Source organism: Pungitius pungitius, chromosome 9 (assembly GCF_949316345.1).
Source record: "Pungitius pungitius chromosome 9, fPunPun2.1, whole genome shotgun sequence".
In the NCBI taxonomy this organism is placed as follows: domain Eukaryota; kingdom Metazoa; phylum Chordata; class Actinopteri; order Perciformes; family Gasterosteidae; genus Pungitius; species Pungitius pungitius.
Window position 1 is genome coordinate 10,155,730 of NC_084908.1, and position 23,620 is coordinate 10,179,349.

A 23,620-nucleotide genomic window follows, 5' to 3' on the forward strand; every position below is an offset into this window, starting at 1 on the left:
ACCTTACAGTACTATCAAAAAGCCACCACCAATGACACGTTGCTCTGACTTTAAGCCCAGTGAAATGTGTTGTGAATCTGCACATTTTTTTCTTGATGTTAGCTTTTAAGGACAGTGCTTCAGTGTTTGCCTTCCTGAGCATACTGCGGCATCACTTTTGTGACTACTGCTGTTGTTATCAGTGGGTTTGGAGACGAGCATTATTTCCCCACTAATTCCCCGATAATGTCTGTCCTGCCGCATGGATGGCTCTGAAAGGCAAACCCAGAGCCCCTCACCAGCAGAGGGGCTGTGAGTCCAGGGTGAGATATGCTTTGTGTGTGTGTGTGTGTGTGTGTGTGTGTGTGTGTGTGTGTGTGTGTGTGTGTGTGTGTGTGTGTGTGTGTGTGTGTGTGTGTGTGTGTGTGTGTGTGTGTGTGTCCAGAGGCCAGAGGCCAGAGGATGAGTTACATGCTTGCTTTGTCAAAGTACAACCCTCTTTCCCAGCTTTTATCCACACAGCCTCGTTGCTTTTACCTCTCTTTTTTTCCGGTAAAGACCCTCTTTATAGACTATTCAATGGCTGGCTTTAGGCATCATATCGTCTTATCCCTTTTGCTTTGTCATGTCTCTCTGATAAAAAATTGTATGTCATATTTTAGCATTGTCGCATAAGTAAAATCACAAATCTATAACCCATCAGAACTAAGCCAACATGCTTGTAAAATATTAAAGAACTAAAATAGAGTTTAAATGGCCACGCTGTTGAAAATGAGAACTTTCGGTTCCTCCCTGCGTGTGTGTGTGCTGTGAGGATGTGCGTCTGTGTGTGTGTTACAGTAATGTGTCTGTGTGTGCGTGAATACCACTGTGAGACAGAGCAGCCACGGCGCTGACAGTTAGCAAACTAGACCCAGTGGACGGGATGACCACTCAGGTGGCAAATCTGGAGCTTGACATGAATTCCCCTCGCTCTGTGTGTGTGTGTGTGTGCGTGTGTGTGTGTGTGTGCGTGGCTGCGCGCCTACAAGCATTGGTGATGTGTCTCTATGCTTTATATCGCATTGTCTGCATGCATAGTTGTGTGTGTGTGTGTGTGTGTGTGTGTGTGTGTGTGTGTGTGTGAGAGTGTGGGAAGTAGAGACAGAGAGGACTGCATGTGTCTGTGCAGCACATCATCAGTTAGGCTTTATGGCTCAGAACCTCCTAAGATAAGCCCCCCAGGCTGTGAAATTGCTCCTTGAAGGGAAAATGACATTAATATGTGCTTGTCCCTCCCCCCTATGATCCTTAGGCTGTTCACCAGGGTCCGCCGCTCTTTTTGAAAGGCAAGCCAAGCCATCAAGAAAAGCTCCAGCGCAGGCGAGATGTTAGAGCCATTGACTTTGGCATAGCCTGCAGAGCAAAGCTTTTAGCTTGTCTGCTCCGTGTATGGGCGAGTTGACTGCTCCACAATCTAGAAGCAGCCTGTGGTCATTCATCGAAATCATGCACAGCACAATCTTTTGTAAAGTCCTTAATAGTCTTAACGGAGTGAAAGGACTGACAGGTCAGAAACCGAGAGCCGCCGATGTCTTTAAACGTGAATTAAAGAACATAATGGGAAGTATTTCTCAACTCAAAATGGGAATAGAACAGAGCGCGATATATTCACAAAGATGAGCTGTGATTGCGTAGCAACAACACAACATTGAACAAGTGTCGCTGGGTTTTTTCGTGACTGGGGAACTGGAAAAATTTTGCGAGCTCATGTTTTATTTGCTTTGTCAGATTCATTGTGATTTGGTCCGGCAATGCAAGGCCCACAAGATAGCCGCTTCCACAGATCAGCTGTAGCTATCTCAGTGGTTTTCGCCTAACAAAGTTTAGAGGGGGACCAGACGCATCTGCCAGATCAAATAAAACACAAGATTTACCGAGGTCCCATTCAGGGAGTGACTTTAGTCTTTAGAGATCGTATTATGGCTTCTGTGATATGGTGAAAGGGAGGAAGAGAAAGAAATGAACGCATTAGAAACCTCTGATCCATGATATCGCTCTCGACATGCCGCTGACTAATTGTCTAGTTTGATTTTAGATGTGGGCAATATAAGCACGTCAAGCTAAATTTAGCTTGACACATTTTGTAATCAATCCAAAGTTCTTTTAAATAAAAGTACTTAACGTTTTACAAAAAGATGAAAGAGTAAAATATCATTATACATACATTAAGAGCTAACTGAGCAATTAACGCCGGCACGTGGGATTAGAACTTGACAAATGTATTTTTTTAAATCACTGTCTTCTTTATAGCAACCAGTAACAGATGGATTAATTTGCATAATTTCCCTCTAAAGCTGGCATTGTTCTTTTAACATGTACTGTACTGCAGAAGCAATGTTCCAACTAAGTGTACCCATATGTTTCCCTCTCAAAAGTAAGCCACTTCTTCCCTTTCAGGACCAACAGCCAGCTGGTAGCCTTCCTGTCCAAATACAGAGACATGAACTTCATCAAGTCCCACGGCAGGGACAACGCCAGGTGATGTGCATGTTTTGCTAACCTCAATTTAATCCACAACACAAACACTCCCCAACCTTTCTCTCATGCTCCGGCTAACTCTGTGTGCTTGTCTCTATTACTTATACACACCAGCATCTAAGTGCACACTCAGCGCACTCCCGCCCGCACGCCGTGGTCACTGAATCATAATACAATTAGCTGCCATCTGTGGCTCCATTAATTAACCTCCTTGGTGGGGTGAGCCGGCGAGGTCACTGCCAGAACGCCCTTTTTTACCGCTGCTTCTACCCCGACGCCCTGCACTTTCTGCCTCATCACACCCCCCGCTGAAAAAAACATTCATCGTGGGCGAGAATACCTCCGAAACACACACGAAAAATCATTTTTTAACAAATCAGCCAGCATGGATGCGTGAGTCAGTGTGACTCAACAGTGGCTTTTTATTTTCACAGCGCAGTCTTTTTGAGTGTAGAGTGTCGTAGTTTTGTTCCTGATTTAATTCTGTGTCTATCAACAATATGGATCTGGGTAATCTACCATAACATGCATTGGTCTGGAGGGCTGAAACTAACTAAAAGAAAATGTTTCTAATTGAAAGATGCAAGAGTGCATTTCTAAAACGTGCACATATGCACCAGTGAGCCAAAAGGTCAACACACCAACATTTCAGCCGCTGTTCAGGTAACAGAGGGAACCGTCCGTCGTGGTCGACCTGAATTTGACTCCCTTCATCTGACACTTGATGCGTTCACACTAGTAACACTCGCCATTTTCAATGCAAGATGTCTCTCTTCTTGGTGCTGATAAAAGTGCACAGGGACCAGTGTGAACAAAACGTTTCTCAAGTAATTTAGGGACAAGAATAGCAGCCATTTTCTGCTTAGAAATATTGTAATCCAAAACTACAATATCCCAATTCATAAAATAAATTGGGAATCGTTAATCGTTAGTCTCTTTTTTTATTTGCTTCAGTTTGATATTCCACAAGCTTGATAAAAAAACACGAGATAATCTTTCTGCACTTACATTAGGCTGCAGCTTCTGTTTTTTAAAGCGCTTTTATATGTAACAAAAAAGAAAAAAGCATTCTATTTACAAGGAGCAAAGCCCGAAGATATTATTACACACACTCAAACATAGAAAGAGGACTACGTTCATTGCAGTCAACGAGGACGAGCAACCGTCTGTTTGTTGAAAGTAAAGATCAACATTGTGAGAAAATAAAAATGAGCAGCTGATTATGTGCAATTGCCCCTCTATTGTGTTCCCTTACATTAAATTTCATTTGGTAATCAATACCATAACCGTTTGTTTCTGTGCGCTCACCAGGTTCATCCGTAAGCAGGGCCTGGATCGTCTGTTCTTTGAGTGTGACACACACATGTGGAGGCTGGGTGACCGCAAAATCCCAGAAGGCATCTCGGTGGATGGTGGGTCCGACTGGTTCCTTCTCAACCGCGTGTTCATCGAATACGTCATCAACTCCCAGGACGACCTTGTCATGAGCATGAAGCGCTTCTACGCGTACACTCTGCTGCCAGCCGAGGTACCACACACACACACACACACACACGTAAACAACCAGCGCATTCAAACTCTGTTGTGCTTTGACTGAGCTCTGCTTGGTTCTTTGTACCTCATCCAGTATGGAAACAGTACTCGTTGTTTGCTTTTCATCGCTGTGGTAGATTTGACTGGACATAAGTACTCAGGAGGCGGATGTAAAGGCAAAATGTAAACATTCCAACCTGTGCAGGAATATTTATGAGGATTCAATGTTCCCTGTTGGGAAATTGGATGTTTATCATGAGTTACTGTGATCCTGCGGTCTCTCTCTGCTGTTGTATTTACTCTCTGAGAATTGGTTGGTGTAAAAAATAAAAGGCATTTTCTAATTAGGTCTCTCTGTCTCACTCTGTCCATCCTATTTCTCAACTCCCAGTCGTTCTTCCACACGGTGCTGGAGAACAGCGCCCATTGTGAGAGCATGGTGGATAACAACCTGCGCATCACCAACTGGAACCGCAAACTGGGCTGTAAGTGCCAGTACAAGCACATCGTCGACTGGTGCGGATGCTCCCCGAATGACTTCAAGCCTGCAGACTTCCACCGTTTCCAGGTAATAAGGCCACAGCACAACACTTGAGTAGAGAAGTCAAGAAGCTAAAAGCAGAGCAACGCGATACTGGTACTGGGGCCTATATTTTTCTTTTGCTCAAAACCATTTGAATTGAACTTCCTTCAGAGGTTTCAAGAAGCACAGAAATGCTCAGCGTAGCTCTGTTGTTGTTTTTTGTTGTGCGTCCTTTAACCTTTACATGATTAGAATTGAAGTTAAGTGCTCTTTTGTTGCAAAATGCCAGTGGTAAATTCCCTGATTATCTTTTGGCGCAGGTTAATTATCTCTTTGAAATATCAACAAGAAAGTCATCACACAGAAACAGCTGCAGGGAAAACCAACGTATGTGAAGCAGGAAGAGCAACACACATCTTGATATCCATGCACTGTGTATGTATCAGTGGCGGGCCGTGCTTTTATGGAACTGGCCATTCTGTGCAGTCTTGAATGACCAAATAACCTCATTGTTACGCCACAGTTAACGTTAAAGGTTATTATTTGTTTTGCATACGGACCGGTCTCAAGTTAGACAGATGTTTCATGTGCGGGTCTTGAAGGTGTGGCGGATAAACACGACGGAATAACCGTGCTTGGCTACGAAAATCCACAATATCGTCCGCGTATCCTGGGCGCTGTGGCGGTTCACACTGTCCCCTTACGATGAGGAGGTCCTGGCGGCTTCCTGTGTGCAGTTTGCACGTACTTCCCGTGTCTCGTTGGTTCTCTGGCTTCCTCCCTCAGTCCACCGACATGTCCTGGGGGTTGGGGTTAGTTGGAGACTGTATATCGCCCTACTAGGTGTGTGAATGTACATTTTACTAATTATTATTAATTTATCTATTAGTAGTAGTAGTATTTTCATAAATAAACCGCATCTTCCCGCTAATATAGATCAGAGACTTTTTAAAATTAAAAAATATATATTTTATTGGGAAATGTGCAGTGAATCTTTGCATTTTCTGCCCTCAAGGTTTGTCCTCCCAGCCTCAGCATCCAACCCGTTCTTACAGCTTTTATAATCAATGTGTGCAAAATGATGTCTTGTTTATTATGACCCTGGGAGGATTTCTTATTTTATAGTAATTAGATCTGCTTTGTTGGAGTGTGAGGGGAGAGGACAATTAGTTAGCTTTTCAAAAAAGAAAATGACTGAGGGCATTGACTCCAGGACCACAGAGGGAGTTAATATCACAGTTTGACTTTTAATGGGCTCCTTAAAAGCTGCTGTACAAAGTAAAAAACACACAATTTCAATGTGAGCATCGTCCTTTAATTGATTTGACAAGCTGTGTCTCTCCGATGCAGCTTACCAGTCAAAGCGGACCTCCCTTTCCCTTTTGCCAGACCTGTCTGCCGCCTGTCTCGCCTACATCTCTCGCAGTCAATTGCCAACACATTACCTCAGGTCCCTGGCACTGCCGCTGGGTCTGGTTGGCACCCGGGTATCAGTGAAGTCCGACCTTGGGAACAAGGCAGCCCATCCAAAAGCCAGCCAGGCCGCGGTATTAATAGGACTCAATGTCTCATTGAGCACACAATCCGAGTTTCTTAACACTGGGGAAGATGCAGACCAGTTCAGTCGACTTCCCTTTTGGGTAGTAGATGGGAAGAATTATTCAAGGTAAAACTGTTATTTTCCCCATCGTAGTGATTTAGTAGTGGAAGGGTTGTGTCGAGTGGTGATGTGCTTTTTCGCTCAGAGCAGCATCGTTTAGTGATGTGTTCCAGATTGAGGTCATTTAGGAAGCATTGCAAAGTCAGGCGGTGACATGTTGAATTCTAAGCTCTCCGCAGGAGTATCAGAATAAACAAAATCTGAAAATGCGTAAAAACCTGAAGCATCCATCTCCAGATGTTTCATTTGATACCCGGGAGGGATCACAGAAGGGTAATGCATCATCTGGTCCAGTGTACCAACACCACAGTCACGGCTTTAGCAATGAGAAATACTGGTCTTGATTAAGTCTCCCTTTTTTCTAGTAAGTAGCACCGAGGTGTTCGGTGCTGGCCAACGGTATCGGCAAATAGTTTTGTGTCTGGGACTAAAAAGAGGTCTTTGAAAGAATGCCAGGCTGTGTAGGCAGCAGATCTCATGATGCACCATCAACCACATGGGCAACAGTGTGGCAAGGGACGGAGAGGGTGAGAAAGGCATGGGTGGAGTGTGGGAGGACAGACAGAACCACAAATAAAAGAAACTGTTGAGAAAAGAGATGATGAACGGATGGATAAATACAGGAAAGGGAAAAGGGGGAGGACTGGTTCTTGTGTCAGTTCTTCATTTTGTGCCTCCAAGGACATATAAGACAGGCTCTCCTCTTTTCGTAAAGGTGAACTGAACAATTTTACAGTTAATGGGTCTTGGAAGGGTGAAAACTTACTTATCATGTGGAAAAAATGAACGTATAAAACCTTTTGTGGCTCCAGAGGGAGCCGTGTGAAGTTTGATCAATTGCCGCTTTAGCTTACTCTTCCTCCATGTGGCTCGCGGCTGACGCTCCCAGCAAAGCACACTGTTGGGGACCAGGTCTTTTGAGTTTTGTGAGTTATGTAGGCACCAGGTTTTGACAAGGAGGAAGAATGCGTGAAATAAGAAAATATCTGCTTGTGCTGCTTGAATTGTTATTTTATTCTTCAACAGATCTGACAATATTATATAATTCAAATTCTAAATCTATTGAGTACTAAGGACCCCTCAAATGGATCATGTGACCCTTTATGGGAACCAGTGACAGAGGAAACACAAGATGTTATAGTTATATTATTGTATATATAGTTATATGGTGGTTATTAACTGATGTACTATAAAAGTCACAAACAAATATAGGAGAAGATTTAGTTGCTGCCTTCTACCATCTTCTGCCATATTTTTTTCTTTCTGCCCACATATCCCCACCACTTACATCTGACACATATTTGTTTCCTGCCTTACTGGCACATCAACGTTCCTTAATCTTCTCCCTTTTTCCCCCCTCTTTATCTCTTCCCTCCCTGCATTGCTGTGATGTCCCCCTTTATCTCTCCCTCCCTCCTTCCTTCTCTCCCCCTGCAGCAAACGGTGCGGCCTACCTTCTTTGCCAGGAAGTTTGAAGCCAGCGTGAACCAGGAGATCGTGAACCAGCTGGACGCCTACCTGTTTGGATCGTTTCCCCAGGGAACGCAGAGCTTAAACTCGTACTGGGAGAACATGTACGACGAGCCAGATGGCGTTGCCAGCCTGTCGGACACGCATCTGACGTACTTCCACTCCTTCTCTCGGCTGGGCCTGGCCCGAGCTGCCGCCTCGCTGCAAGGAAACCCAAATGATCACAGCTGCAGGTTGGTCTCATGAACATATTTACCTGTGCTTCTTTTAGCTCATCACGGCATCTCGACACACCTGCACCCACATCAAAAGGTGCACTCGGTTTCACTCTGGAAAGCCCATCGCATGATGACAAAGCCACAACTTGCTGTACATACAAATCTTTTGTGCCGATGCATCGCCCCTGTCTGGGATCGCGTGTCTTAGTAATAGTATAACAATGGATAGCAGCTGGGAGCCGGGGTAACGCGATTCAATTTGTAATATGATCTGACTGTCAATTTAACCCAGAGATAATGAAGCTACATGGGTCAAAGCATTGCAGCTGTCCTTTTGGAACAGTTTATTATGTGGAAATGTATGTTTCCCAGTGTTGCTAACATACAGTGTGCAGTTAAAGTGAAAGGGGAAACCACACTATAATTTATATTTAATGGCCAAAGAGAACATTTAGGTCTCATGGCCCTCGGTAAAGGGTTTTCACCAGCATATGTTTTCAGTAGCAATTAAGGTTAGCTTCCCTTTATTCATTTCACACAGCAATGAACCCCTGACGCAAGGTTAATAAAACTGATGGATTTGATGTCCTGATTTGCACATCTCTGTCATTGCCAGCAAACCGGCCTGTGAGACATATACCGTACAAACAAACGAAAGAGCCTTATGTGTGTAGGTGCCGTTTTAGGTGTACATAGGCTTCTCTGTTTCAAGTTAGTGCACCCGCACATACATATATTAAGAAAATGCATATAGGTTGAACGTTCACATTAAGACTTTTGGGTTGTCTCAAGTCTTCACATGCAAACTGCTTAAGTCAGAATAACGTCTTTGAGGTGTCAGGAAATGATGCTTGACAAGCAGTTTTAATGGTGTTTTTAAATTGCTGAGTCCACATTCTTGCGTTTTATTTGGGATGGAGCTAATTGAACACAGATGAGGAGGTAGGTTGATGATAAAAATAAAGATTTAGGTTGTATGTGCTCACTGTTCTGAGACAGACAGAAGAAAAATAGCACAGCAGGACTATAAAAATGTTGTTTAGTACTTGCAACCGTCTGGATAGAAACAAAATAATCTGTCTGCGACACAATAATAACAAATTGAAGCTGTTTCTCAAGTGGAAATCTCTTCTCAGTTTGTGCATGTGAAAAGATGGAAAGAATCTTGTCCTCACCATTTGCTTGATCTGATCTGTTAGTTATTCATCTAAAGTATTTATTCCAGTGTCCACAACAAGTCAGATAACACAATAACAAACAAAAGGCGAGAGGTATAGAAAAAGGTTTTATGTTTTTCTTTTAATAACTTAGACGCTAAAACATTGAAGAATAGGGTCCAGATGACATAATACCAAAAGGTCTCGTTGAATGCTTCTCTTCCGTATTATTTGTTTTAATACAAAAGTTTCTCTTTATTGAGTGTTTTGCAAAAAGACAAGTCCACTCAGCATATCTATGTTAATTAATCACTGCAGCCATTAATTGGTGGAGCGCATGAACAATGCACTATTGTCATAGTGCTTGGTGTGGTACACCGCAAAAAGGTATTGCTAATATTAATTGAATGATATTAGATTGTGAAGTATATGAGCAAGATTCAGAGCAGAAACATCAGACATTGTCAAGATCAAATTGAACATAAAGCAGAGATAAAAGCTCAAATGATTTTTGTGATTGTAATGTTTTGATTTAACCACACTCTGGATTATAAAGCTAATAATTGAATACACCGTGTGTGCGTACATGCGTTGCTTGGCCCCACAGGGCCTGTCGGACGTAGCCTTATTTGTGTTTTATTGATCTGAAATTTTGGAGATCAAGTTAAGTCATTCAAATCACGTCTAGTTTGAAGTCTAAACTAAGCGGATGGGCCCCTCACTTTTGGTCTCAGGCCTCAAGTAAAGCCACATATACCATGTGTGTGGCCACATATTTTTCATGCACATAGAATTCACATGTGCAGATGGATGGGTCAGCCTCCTTGTGAGACTGGAGCAAGCGAGAGGAGAAGGCCGCAGAGAGAGATTTACTGTGGCTGGATTGGGGAGACGGTGTTCCTAAAAGCCTGAATGGAGCTTCTGTGCAGGCTACGCCCCGACCCCTTCTCACTGCCTCTCACACTGGATGTCACATCTCTCTTGTGAAAGAGAAGGGTGGGGATGAGAGCCAAGGGACAGAAAGAGGGATGAGACAGAAAGAAGGATAAGAGAGGAGACAAGCAAAGAGAAAAAGGTAGATGAGAAATTAGTGAGGTGGGGAAAGGGAGACTGGAAGGGGGGAAGGGAGTAGGAGGGGAGGGAGTGTGCTCTGCAAACCTTGTGGGTGTAAATATTTGCTGTTCTACTTGTCAGCGTAGCATTTACCAGGGTGGGTTGACTCCTGGTTCTTTAGTGGAATACTGATGAGGCCACGGCCACCGAGGAGTACGGAGGGACAGTGTGTGTGTTAATCTCTTTGTGTGCGAGCGCGCGCGTGTGTGTGCGTGTGTTTGCGCAAAAGAGGGAGACTAAAGACGACGCTAAGTAAGCAGAAGAAGCAAAGGATGGGGAATCTGGGCGTGAAGGAGTCAGGATCTGTGCAGAGAGCAGCTGTAGAGTGTTCTCCAGCAGTGCGAGCCCTGGCCTCTTTTTTGTTTTTCCAGAAGTCACTCGGCCTGGCTGCCCCGAGGGCCGGCCCTCTGCCACGTATGAAGCGACACGCAAACAAACAACAGACTAATCAGGGGGGCAAGACCTTCATTCGGCTCCAGTTGACTGGATTGACCCAGTTTGTTTCCACAGACTTGTAATGTGTTCAAATGGATTGTCTACGTTTTCAGAACTCTGACTAATCAGGGTCCGCTGCCAGTACAACTCATGACTTCTCTGTAATTTTCTGTAGCTAGCAGAACACTGTGGTCTCAACCTTCACATGTCTTCTAAAACCATCATTTCTACTTCAGAACTAGAGCACATGTTGAAGCATGCAAGCCACACAATACAGCAGAAATGACCGAAGCAGAAGTTTCTTATTTACTTACTTTCTATGGGGTATTGTGCTTTAAACTTTTCAGGTGTCTACAAGTTATCTCTGTAAGTCATAGACTGAAAGACTGAAGTAGTCACTGTAACCTCATCCATAGGTCTGTGGGCTATGGTTTTGTAGGTTTGTGTTCAGCATTTTGTCTGTCGCCATCTTGGTTTTTGGGCTATTGGCATCTTGGTTTTTTTGCAAAGGGAAAGGACACAAGAAGTTGGAGCTAAGTACAACCGAAAGCTGAATAAGACCTTTTAAATTACCAAAAAGGTTAAGATAATAATTCATAAACTGAACTCACTGTTAATACAAAAACACAATGACTTCCAGACTAGACAACGTCATGGCAGCGACCTTTTATCGCAAGGTCTCACCCCCTACAGCATACTGTGCTTCACTGTCAATTTTACTCTAGATATGACCATAATGAGAATTCTCACCATGTTCGGCAAATCTCTTTGACCAATTGGTTTCCTGTTAAAGGTCATTGAATTTATTTCAACCATGTCACACAATCATAGAGCACATTGACTCACCACTAATCTCCACTGCGAGGCTACATTAGCATCCAGCCACATTAACATCCTTCCAGACATCCAGATGAAACTAGATGTTCTCCTCCTCTTACGCCGTTGGCCCTGAAAAGCATCTCTGTGGAAAAGTCAGCATATGTCAGCTTCACTAATGGATCCTTTCCCTCTCTATGCTGTGCCAGGTACTTCCCTATGGGGCACCCGGTGTCGGTCCATCTCTACTTCCAGTCAGACCAGTTCCAGGGCTACCTGGTCAAGCACCATGCCACCAATCTGGCGACTAGCAAGCTGGAAACCATGGAGACCTGGGTGGCACCCAAGAAGAACTTCAAGCTATCTTCCCCTCTTAGCAGCACATTCAGCAGGTTGCAATTCGCTGAGGTGAGTCATTGTATTGTCCTGCATGACGGAGCGCTTATCTTTTAGTTTACAGGGAAGTGGTTGGATTGGCTTGAGTCACAAAAGAGTCAGTTGGCCATTGCCATGTCATGATATTAGTTCCATTTAAACCTCAATACCAACACACACCAACCTATGCATATGATCGGAGATGAGACGTACAGCTCATTGCCATTGTGGCGTTATAGTCATTGCTATGGCGACCTTGCCAAGACTTATAGCAGCGCATCCACGACACAATTAAACTGGTGCCTGTAATGGCCTTGTAAAATGTAAATTGCTTGAATTCATCCATGTTTATAGGGATCAGTGCTTCATGTGCTGTTTATTTGTTGTTTGCTAATAGAACGTCTTCTCACCTTCACACTGGAATGCTTCCTGTGATTGTCTTGTTATGTTAATCTGTGTTTCTGTTTATCACAAAGCCTGTTTAGGATACAGCAGCTCGGCTGTGTTGTGACAGCAGCAGAGTGCCTTTTTAAAAATGGACAAAATTAACTGAGTGAATTTGAATGGACCTTTTTCTCTTGTTTATCACACGCAGTTTTGTCGGAGGCAGAAATGCCAACACACGTAAATTTATTTGTTTACTCTTTTTGTTCTCGTGAATCCAACTAGTAGACATGGACACAGCGTAACCCTGTTTTACCTCAGCCGAGGGTCTCAACATAAACTTATAGGGATCTAGACAGCCCGTCACCATGCAGGTCCCTCTGTAGATGTGTCTGGCCTATGAAACCGTGAGTGACAGACAAGTGATGCGGGCTGTGGCTTTTATCTGGTTGCTCAGGCTAGATAGCATTCACTGCCTGGTGCTGTACCGTGGCTGTCAGTCACACAGTTTGTCCATCTGTAATTCAAAACACGAGCAGAAATCTTGAAAAAGAAACCCCCGCGTAGCAGCAGTTACTGCACTCTATGTGAACTTAGCAGATATGACCATTTATAGTACAACTATACGCTGTGGTTTGCTACGTAAACCCCATTGGCCTAACAATGGGATCACTATCCTCCTTTTGATATAAAAGAAGACCGATATGTCTTTCTTTTCACTCCTCTACTGCCACCTGCCAACTGCGTTTATAGGCCTTTTTACAGCATGATTTAGTGGAGGGCGACAAAATAAAGATTAATATTTCATCTTTATAAGTCAGTCTGACATATAAAGGTATATTGCTCTTTGTGGAAAAATCTTTTACGCTAGAATCCCCGACCTTGACTGATGAAAACGAATCCAAAAGCCTTTTATGTAAGGTCATGCTGGCTGTCTCTCAATGTTTCCAGTTGTTATGCTAAGCTAAGCTAACTAGCTGCTGGCTGTATTTATTGCAGTAGGCAGCAGAGTGGAATGGATCTTCTCGTCTAACTCTCTGTAAGAAAGCAAGTAACCTCACTTCCCAGAATGTCAAACTATTTATGTAAATCATTGAAATTGAAATTGATGCATCAGACAATCATTTTTTCCCCTCTTCCCCTCCTCATCCCTCATTGCTGCTCAGTGTTTCTTTATTAGCCAGCATACAGCCATCTTTCCCGTAGTCCCTCAGTAGTTTAAACGTGTCCCGGGGGAGTCCTCCAGTGCTGCTGGTAACCACCTGTGTTTGATTACCCTCCCAAAGACTGCTACTAATAACCTTCTGAATAAGGCCTTGAGGGTCTTTGGCGCCCTATGGTTTTCAGCAGGGCCAGAAGTAGACGGGGACTGTCCGTAACACTACCTGATTAAATTGACCTGTCTATTTAATTGAGGCGCGGGCGTCCGTAAGCCGGCAACGAAGGAAAAAGCTTTTCAGGGTAGCCAGGTCAGAAGGAATAAATACAATGGAGGTGGATTATGAGATGCGAGCAGTTCATGTTTTCTATGAAATCAGGGAGGGAATTTAGTAGACCATGAAAGAAGTAATATGGGTAATCGAGGAATGAGTGGAGAAAGGTAATATATGTGTAATGTTTGCGCCAATATCAGAAATGAGTTTCTCTTTCCATTTGTCAGGTCTAATGAAGACAAGAAAACGTGGGTCAAACCTGCCAAAATTAACAGAGTTTGTCAGTAATTACTTTTTATGAAAGAAAAAAATGCTTTTTTGATTCATGTGAATAATCACACAAAGGTTGAGACATGGGAGTAACTGATAAAAGGGTAGCCATAAACTCAAGAAGTTCATCAGCCTCCAACTTGGGGAAGGGTCATGAGGCTTGGTTAGGTGTTGACCTTAAGCCAAAGCCTTATCGGTTAGTAGAGGCGAGGGACAGGTTAAGTGTGGAGATCATTATAAACTAAAAGGGGATTAGAAGTTAACCCCTGTCTGTGAAAAATGTGGACATAAGGCTGCTCTCGGCATAAAATACAGTAGGTCAGTGCAGTACGCGGTGGTTATGCGTCTGTCGGGGCGGAGAGTGATCTGCCTTGAAATTGCTTGAACGAGTGGTATTTGAACTGTTGCAGCAGTTGTGTATAGTGACGTTGCACTTCCCTGATGTTTGATACTGAATAAACTGTAGATGAAACAAAAGGAAAGTTTCCCCCAGCATGTGAACCTATATATCAAAATCGTCCTTTTCTGACTTCGGCCTCCTGCAGGCTTTGCTACCAGTGGAATATTAATCCCCCGTTAATACTGCCTTCATTCCTTTCTAAGTTCAGAGTGCTGCCAATCAATGGAGGAGCTTGTGTGTGCCAGAGAGTCAACGTTGTATAAAGTAATGAGCTACAGAGGTGCCAGACAAGACAGTTGATTAGTAATTTAAAGAGAAAAGAAGGAAGGTCCAAGGGGCGGAAATGGCCGAGGTCTGTTCAATTATTGGAATGAGAGTAAGGTGTCTTTTACAGATGGGCCGGACACACATACATACCCACTGTCTAATACATCTAATTTTCCATGTTATTTTTATATACATATACTGAACACCACAATCTCAACTCTCAAAGGAGGATGATGAGATGAGTCGGTTCCAGTCAGCCATTGATCGTCCGGGTGAGGCTGTGTTAATCAGCTACTATTGTAAGGATGAGCTGCCATCCCTCTCACATTTCTGCTAACACCCCAGACATCCTTCCCAGTGTGTTTTTGTGTGTGTTACCTCCGTCTCCATCACCTCATCTCCCCCATCAATCTTGATCGCTCGATGTGTCTCATTTTGCATATTGCACGGTTTCGCAATCTTTGCAATCCAACCCACAGGTCACGCCTCTTGACCGCTGTAAAGACATTAAACGCAATTACCTGTAGTCGTGTATTAATCCTGTTTTAGTTTTTTTTGTTGTTCCATATCAAATGGAGAATCTTTGTTGAGTGACAGAAAACTCCTCTAAGTTCATTCAAACAAACTTAGAATTGTATGATAAATGTTAATTGCATGAACTTACTGGAAATAATAATGGTGAAGTGTCTGTTTTACTGGCATTCCTCCATTGTGCGACAGTTTGGCAGCTATTTCCGTGTTCTGCAGGCGGAGGCGCAGCGCGTCTCATAATTCAGCAGAGATATATTTGGCTTTGCTATTATCTCTCACATTTTTACAGTGAGTTTATTCATCTCACAACTGTCACAGCAAATGCAGCCTCCTCTGTCTTTGTTGTAGCACTAAAACCTTACTTTTACAGAAGTATGCTCGCTAGACTCCCCTTTTTTCTGTCAAAAGAGTGTGACTGCATGTAATATCATTATGTACAGTGTCTTCCTCTGTTCGTTTGTTTTTCACTGATGTCAGGTTCGCAATCCTCTTCACAGCAGTTTATGTTAAGGACAAATGCTGCTCACCCCGGATCCAGCTGTTCATTGCCTCTCGTCTTCCCTTCCATCGTTCTAAAATGTAGTCAGAGAGCAAACGGCCATGCATTGGATCTCCTCTCTTATGGTATAGGGTTTGGGTTCAGTCATATGTCTTCCTCAGCCTCTCACGTTCCTTGTCAAAGATCACTCTCACACTCAGGCATAGAAAGAGATACTCAGACATTCAGTATCAGCGACTGTGGACAAATGGACTCACGGGTTGAAAACAGGATGAAACAATCAGGATTGTCAGCTTCTGCGCATTATAAAATTACGTAACAGCTGTGTAGAGGGGTGGTGGAGTGTGCTGCTGTTTGATGAGAAAATGCATGCTGAAGATTGATTTACAAGATAACTCTGATATTGGTTATCTTAGTATTTACATAAAATGGTGACGCATGCACAAAGGATGTTACGTATTTATCTGAGCCTGCAGCAGAAGGAGCAAATTCATAGCTTCATGTATAGTGCTTTATGCCGTTCTCCTTGTCTGTATTCGCACCTCATTCTGTCAATCACTCTTGTCCTCCTGTTTTTTGTCTCCCTCTCATTTTCTTTCCCCACCTTTTACGCCGACAGATCGGTACCGAGTGGGACCCCAAAGAACGTCTGTTCAGAAACTTTGGCGGCCTGATGGGCCCAATGGACGAGACGGTGGGCATGCAGAAGTGGAGCAAGGGCCCTAACGTCACGGTCACAGTCGTGTGGATCGACCCCACCAACGTCATCGCGGCCACCTACGACATTCTGATCGACGCCAGCGCCGAGTTCACCCACTACCGCCCGCCTCTAAATCAGCCTCTGCGGCCCGGCGTGTGGAGCGTCCGCATCCTGCACCACTGGAGCCCCGTGGCTGAGATGCACTTCCTTATTGCCCCGTTAGCCTACAACAAGCACCAGCCTATACAACAAGGTGAGGGAATGATTCAAACTGCCTCGTGTGTGACCAACACAGCACAAAATGACTATTGATTGTGTAATTTGTGCGAATAGTCTCGCTGGCCTTGTTGCAGTGCTGTGCTGTTCCTCAACAGATTACCATGTATCAAAAGAAGTACTTACACGTTTTGCTAAATATTATCGAGATTTGATGGAAGCCTCCCATGCAGAGGTAGAATAAAACCTGCACGGAGCAATCCAAATGGATCAGTCCTGGTATTAAGCCTCTTTTTGTGAAGTTTATGTTCCTTCGTTGACAATCGAGACACTGAGGAAAAACTTGGTAATGTAACTTTTGTAGTGTTTTAGTTTAGTGTCACTTAGAGATTAGATAAAGATGTACTTTCTACTCCAATACATTCACCCAACAGTTTTAGTTATTAGTTACTGTTGATTTAACGTAATCCACACAATGCAGAATTTCTTTCTTCTCCAAGTAACATTTGTCCTAATATGATGTCAAATTTGTCCTTGTTGGGCAGGGGCCACCTTTCATGTATGAATGATTGTAAATGGGTGAAAGACGACATGTGTTAAGGTGCTTTAAGTGGCGCTATACAAGTACTGTCCATTAATTACTTATCAAATAGTTTGAGTTCAAGCCTCAACAGTTTAACAACATGATAAACTATACAAAGGACTAGTACATAAATATGTGAATGACTGCCTCATTTTAGTTTTGGACCTTTACAACAGATCAGCATTGAATTTAAATGATGTATTAATACGCAAATGGGTTATAGATTTGTCAGACATCTAAGAGTTTTTTTTTTAGTTGACACCAACACAATTTCACAGTGTGACTTTGCATTTACTGTGAAGTAGCAAATGTTCGCCTGCCACACACACACACACACACACACACACACACAGACACTTGCAGAGAGAGCCTTGCATTTGCAGTGATGCCCTTTCTAATCAAGCCTCTGGGTCTCTGCAGGCCCTGGTTATTTGTCATCAAGTCACCCTTAATAACCTAGCGAGCTGCTCATACAAAGTAAACAGAATGTTAAACAACCGTGCACTTGGCCTTCCAAAAGCAATGACACAATTAAATCAATCAGCCAGGATGGATAAGGGGCCAGACTGAGTCGTTGTTGTCAGTTTGCTCTGAAATCGCATGAGTTTTGTTTATGATGAAAAGCACACACATTTTTTGTCTTCCACCTGAGCCTTAACGGGGCATGGGGGAGTTGTTGTGCGACAGTGAGAACTAACTATTCATTGTTGGAATGCATTGATGCATTCCAAGTATTGTTCTTTATTAGTTTTCAGCAGGAAATGCATTTTCTACTACAACTACGGTTGTTGTTTAAATTAATTTTAGCTTTTATTCTGTATTTTTTCAAATTCATAGAAGCTTCTCCCATTTCTGTTTTTTCTTTCAAGTTCATTTCAGCTTTTCTCATTTATGTATTTTCAGCTTTTTCTAGTCTTTCAGCAATGTTAAGAATAATTTCAGTTTTTTTCATTTCTGTACTTTAAGCAACTTTTTGAAATTAATTACAGCTTTTTGCATTCCAATGCATTTTTAGCAGGAAATGCATTTTCTAGTTATTCATGTTTTTGCTGCTTAGGTCTATAATAATGCTATTGGTTATTATTTGATATATTGGTTGAGAAATATTATACTCTAATACATTTGCTGTTTAGTGTTGTAGCCCAGTTAGTAATGGTTCTTAAGGATTGTTAGCTATCCTTACTTGAAGCATCAAAAGTAAAAGTCCTCATTATGGTCATTACAGCGGAATGAACCCCGACAGGATGAGCACAATCAGCCTGAAGGGGGGTCATTTTGCAATAACAACCCACTTGCTGTAAATTATCCAGCTTATTGCAGGCCTACTTCTTAAAAGGCTCAATATTTTGACACAAAAGCTTGATTTAGAATCATTGTAATGATTGAGAAAGGATTCCCCTTCTTTCATCAATCTGTTATTCATAGAAAAAATTTAGTCGAAAGAAATACAAATGAAATGCCATTATTGACCAATTCAATTCAATTCATTTTATTTTGTATAGCCCAAAATCGCAAATTACAAATTTGCCTCAGAGGGCTTTACAGTCTGTACACATGCAACATCCTCTGTCCCAAAAACCCTCACATCGGCACAGGAAAAACTCCCCAAAATATGAAAAGACCCTTCAATAGGGAAAAAAGGGAAGAAACCTTAGGGAGAACGTAAGAGGAGGGATCCCTCTCCCGGGATGGACAGACTGCAATGGATGTCATGTGTACAGAATCCAACAATTGGAAATTGAGTATCGAACCAAGCTGTGTAAGCAGTGTTGTTCTTCTAGACCGATATGGCATATTCAATGATATTTTGTTTGTAAAATCCTAATGGGGTCCATTAGCTCCAATCATCATACATTGAGTGGAGTAAAAAGTAAAATCATACCATGAAACAGTCTTAAATAACATAAAAGTTTACATAAATTGTATGTAAAGGATTAGTGTTCGCACACTGTAGGAAACGGCAGACATCAAGGAGGGTTAAATCATTAACAGTAGGAGTATACATGATGAACTATAGAGTTTCTACTTTTTGAGTGGAAATTATAGTCATCGTGTAAAAATGTTGTGTATGCTTGGCTCATTGCAATGTGTGCTTTCGTCTCAGCTGTTCCATCCACCCGCCTTTAATTTACTGCCATGTCTGGCAGGTTTCCATGCCAGTAAAACTTAACGATGTGGCCATATAGCCGCATTGGCAGCAGCAAATGCCTGCACACACACACCACACACACACACATGCACGACAACACACTTTTATCCACGTAGCTAGCTGGCATGGTATGGCCCTCGCCTTGCCTCGTGGTGGAGCGCTTTTATGTCTGACTGCATCTTTTCTGTCACCAGTGCACGAAAAGAACTGATGTCTGCTCAGTCGTGCTTTGAAAGGATCGCTAGTGCCCCAGTTAGAGCACCAGTGAGGTATTTACAGCTTCTGTGCAGCTCAGGGGTGGAGAGGGTGTTTCGAGGGGAAGTTGTGTCTACGTTTTTTTTGTCTTCCTGCCGGGCTTTACCGTCACAGGAGGAAAAGAATTAGGGCGCGTCTGACCGTTTCCATACAGTCAGCATTGCGGTTCGCTTGGTCCACCACATCAAACAGTGGGATTTAGGTACTTCAGTCAAAAAAAAATCAATCCAAGTAAATTAGCAGTTAAAGCTTTTCAGATGATAATACAATAAATCACGTTCTCTGCTTTAATATTTAATAATTCAAGTCTCTTTTTTCCCTTTCTCCCTTTCCCTTCCCTGCAATCCTCTCTCTCTCTCTCTCTCTCTCTCTCTCTCTCTCTCTCTGTCTGACCACTAACTATCAACCTTTTACACACCATCCATCTCCTTCTCTGTTCTCCCTTCCCTCTCTGCAGAGGACACGCTGAAGCACCACAACGGGCCAGTGAAGAGCAGCTACATGGAGCAGAGCTTCCATGGCCTCAACCCAGTGCTCAACATCCCAGTCAGTCCGGGACTTGTGGAGCAGGCCCGGAGGAACGCGGCACTGACCGGCCCGGAACTGGAGCGCTGGCTGGACAGCCTGGTGGGCGAGCTGTGGGAGGCGGCCGACGTCTGCGCGGTCGGCCGAACCGCCTGCCCCGTCATGCAGGCCTGCCCCAAGAACCCTTGGAGCTCCCTGAGCCCGGACCCGAAAGCCCACCTGGGAACGCCGCGCGCAGACGGGCGCATCAGGTAGCGCCGAGGCCTCCAGCTGGACGGGAGGCCTCGGCGCGCCAGAGTCACTGTCGATCTTTTATTTATTTGAGGGGGGGTTTATGCAGGTGAATTAAGGTAAAGTGTTCTTCCTTCGTTTCTGGAGAAGATGAAAAAAAAAGAAAAAATGGATATTTTATGGGGGGGTTGGTGATGATTTTTAGAACTCCCATGGGGTTCCTCCTTTTAGGGGATTATGCTGGCTTTGCTATTTCAGTTTCTCGTGTATTTATTTCTCTTCTCATGGCTGAGTTTTACTGTGATCAAACGTTGCCATTTTCGAGCATTTATTTTGCTGCTGAATGAAATATGAAGTCAGCTTTGAAAGCCCTGCACAGGGCCCAGAGGTCATGTGATGCTGGTCGCAGACAGAGTTCTGCCGCTAAAAAAGCCTTAGCTGTAAGACCTACACGACGAGGCAGCCTGGTACTGGATTAAATGTATGTATCCACATAAACCATAAACTAAACAAGACGATATCTGACTGTTCCGATACAACGAACTTCCAATAAAAGCTTTTTTTGATTAGGCTCAAATGCAGCCCCTAAAAGGCAGTATTAAAGTGGAGTAACTTTAAATAGTGAATATTCTAAGTAGTACTGAAGCCAATTACTTAGATAGTTCAACCGAATCGGTTGAATGAATCAGTAACAGCAGCACCGATCGGTGCCTGCTGTTACTGATTCCGGCTGATCGTTTGCTGCGGTCACATTTCATAAATAGAGGATAAAGAGAAATGCAAATACTGAGGCCTTTTTAGGAATAATTACATTTATTGGGAATACAATATCAATTTGATGGAGACATCGTTCATAAATGCTTCATTTGTGGCTGTGGGGTGAAGTATTATGAGACTTAACATTTGCATAGATTAGGTCTATTTAATAAAACCTGGATGTTGGTGTTCTTACCAACATGCCTCAAACTTAAAATTCTCATTCATGTTTTCTGTGTTTTACTTCATTTCAGTCTTTTGAGTGACACTTTATGATTATACAAAAAGTCTTAAAAAATTGTGGGAATGAGAGGGGGTGAGTCCACGAGTCGCTATTTATTTATACGTTTATATTAATACTGATATTTTTAGTCAGTGACTAAATAACTGCGACGCTGCCTTGGCAGCATGATAAATATTTTTTTTTCGTAAAGAAAGCTGCCTTTATTTACAAAGGCCTACACCCCAAACTTATACTGTTCCTTTATGTGGCCCGCACCTGTGTGTTAGTCAGTGGTGTCCTGTCTGAATAGATCTACTTGTCTTGGTTTCTTAAATGGCTGCTTGCCAAGTGCATCACATGAGGCCGGAGGTCGGAGGTCAGAGGTCAGCTACACCTAACAACCTCACTAAACAGCAAAGGGGCACAATAAACACTCTTCATGACCGACCACATTGGGCAACTTCTGGATGGAAAGAGAAACTCTGCTCGTTGGTGTTGACGCTGTGACGATAATGTACAATTTCACGTGAATATAACATTGTGTGTTGATGCAAAATGAATCATTTCCTCGATCGACTTCATCAACATGTGAAGTACTTTTTCTGCCACCAAGACAATCTCTGGACATTTGAGACAAGTCCATTTTTACTTAAAGTAGCTCTGTTCCACGACACATCCTGATCACGCTCGCATATTTACCTTACTCCGAAATAAGTTTCATCTGAAGCCAATGAGGAGTTCAATCCGTGATTGACAACATTGTTTGGCCACCACACGAGTGAGTCTCAGTGTAAGAGACATTATTGTTCATTAATGCTGGGTTCACCCTGCCTCGCTGTCCGAGCAGTCCTTCCCTCTTAAACACGTTTCTTGTTGTAAAGGCAATTTAGTTTTTTCACATGCCGGCTTCTGCTGCCACTGTTTAACTTATAGTGCCACCATGCTCAGAACAATACTTCACATGATGAATATTATTACGTAAGCTCAACGCAGTTTTGGAAAAAGGTGAATTAAAGAAATGTAACTCAATGTGGAAGTCCTATTTTGTAACAAAATGATTAACAAATGAATAAGATGTACATATGGTATTTTGTATTCAAATATTGTTTAAACGGTATTGTACATGTAAATACAGATGTAGTAAAATTACTTGGAATTATTAAGAGTTTTTGAGGTGTCAATAACTGGGCACAAAGAGTGAATTGATGGTGTTTATTGATCAAAGTACATAAACTCGTTTGAGTGTTTTTGGAAGGCTGTGACAACAACCTTGTCCCGTTTGCCTCTCAGAGAAAATAACATCCCAGATTGTTGTTGTTCTTGCTGGAATGTATTGTTGAGCAACTGTTGCACAAATTTCTCTGAACTGAGATTTCCCCCATTATTTTGTTCTGGGGAGGCTCTGTGTGCCTTAGCTGACTTTAAGAACTTTCTCTGTCTATTAAGATATAACAGTTCTTGTTTTGTTTTTTTTAATTTATGTGAAGAATACCACAAGTTTCGAGTGATTCACTGGTACTTCAACACCAAAAGATGTCTGCTGTTGTATATAGCATCAGGCCTTCTGTCTTTATCAGCTTTTATTTTGCATTTTCTTCCCAATGGGGGATTTGTTTTGTTGTACTTGACTGGCTTGTCTTACTTTTCTCTGACTTTTTTGGAAATAAAATGATATGGAAAAACAGCTCTTGTGGCATCTTTTGAGGCATCTGTCTACTACCTACTGTTGTTTATTAAATACTTTATGCTTTCCATACATAGTCTGGTAATATGATATTATAGCATTTACATTTCAAGGATATTCATATATATTCTTAATGGAAGGAAATTAAGTTAGTTTTAACTTCAAATATATGGTTGTAAACAAGACTGGCTTAGTGAAATTGGTGAAAAAGGATGTATTCCATTAATGATGCAAGCTAAAAATGGTAATATTAAAATAACAATTATTTTAGTATTCCCATTTTTTTTGTCCAGCTGTTTGCATCAAAGAATCTCTAAAAACTCATGAAATCTTATGAAAGACAGACAGCTAGCCTATGAACACATGAGCGTTTATTAGCTAGAGCAGTTTTTCTCTAAAGAGGAAACTCTTTAGAGAATATCGCCTGGTCACAAACAAGAGTATCGTGTTTTGTGTCTGATGGATGTGTAAACACTAACACTAACAACAGATACTGTCCATATCTTCAGCAACTACAATAATGCATGAACTATATGAATTAAAAAAAAAAAATTTTACAGTATATTTTATAAGCAATACTCTGGAGACCTTTCCTGAAGCCACATCTGTATGTGCTTTACACTTGGAAATAATGTTGTGCTTCGTGTATTTCCCTCAGTCAAAGTGATGTAGTTGAATTGTTAACTGTTTCTACAGCTAGTTGCTCCCACATGTT

At 42.5% G+C, this 23,620-nt stretch overlaps 1 protein-coding gene across 1 annotated transcript in view; it reads left to right on the plus strand.

The window, feature by feature from the left end:
* Positions 1–22,902, plus strand: part of LOC119217590 (xylosyltransferase 1-like) — an 80,927-nt gene extending 58,025 nt beyond the window's left edge. Inside the window, exons 5-11 of the mRNA XM_037471357.2 lie at positions 2,419–2,499; positions 3,811–4,027; positions 4,424–4,600; positions 7,653–7,918; positions 11,634–11,832; positions 16,203–16,536; positions 19,944–22,902. Coding sequence (XP_037327254.2) covers positions 2,419–2,499; positions 3,811–4,027; positions 4,424–4,600; positions 7,653–7,918; positions 11,634–11,832; positions 16,203–16,536; positions 19,944–20,266 — 1,597 coding nt within the window. The 3' untranslated portion in view covers positions 20,267–22,902. The remainder of the gene's footprint in view (positions 1–2,418; positions 2,500–3,810; positions 4,028–4,423; positions 4,601–7,652; positions 7,919–11,633; positions 11,833–16,202; positions 16,537–19,943) is intronic.
* The last annotated feature ends 718 nt before the right edge of the window (positions 22,903–23,620 follow it).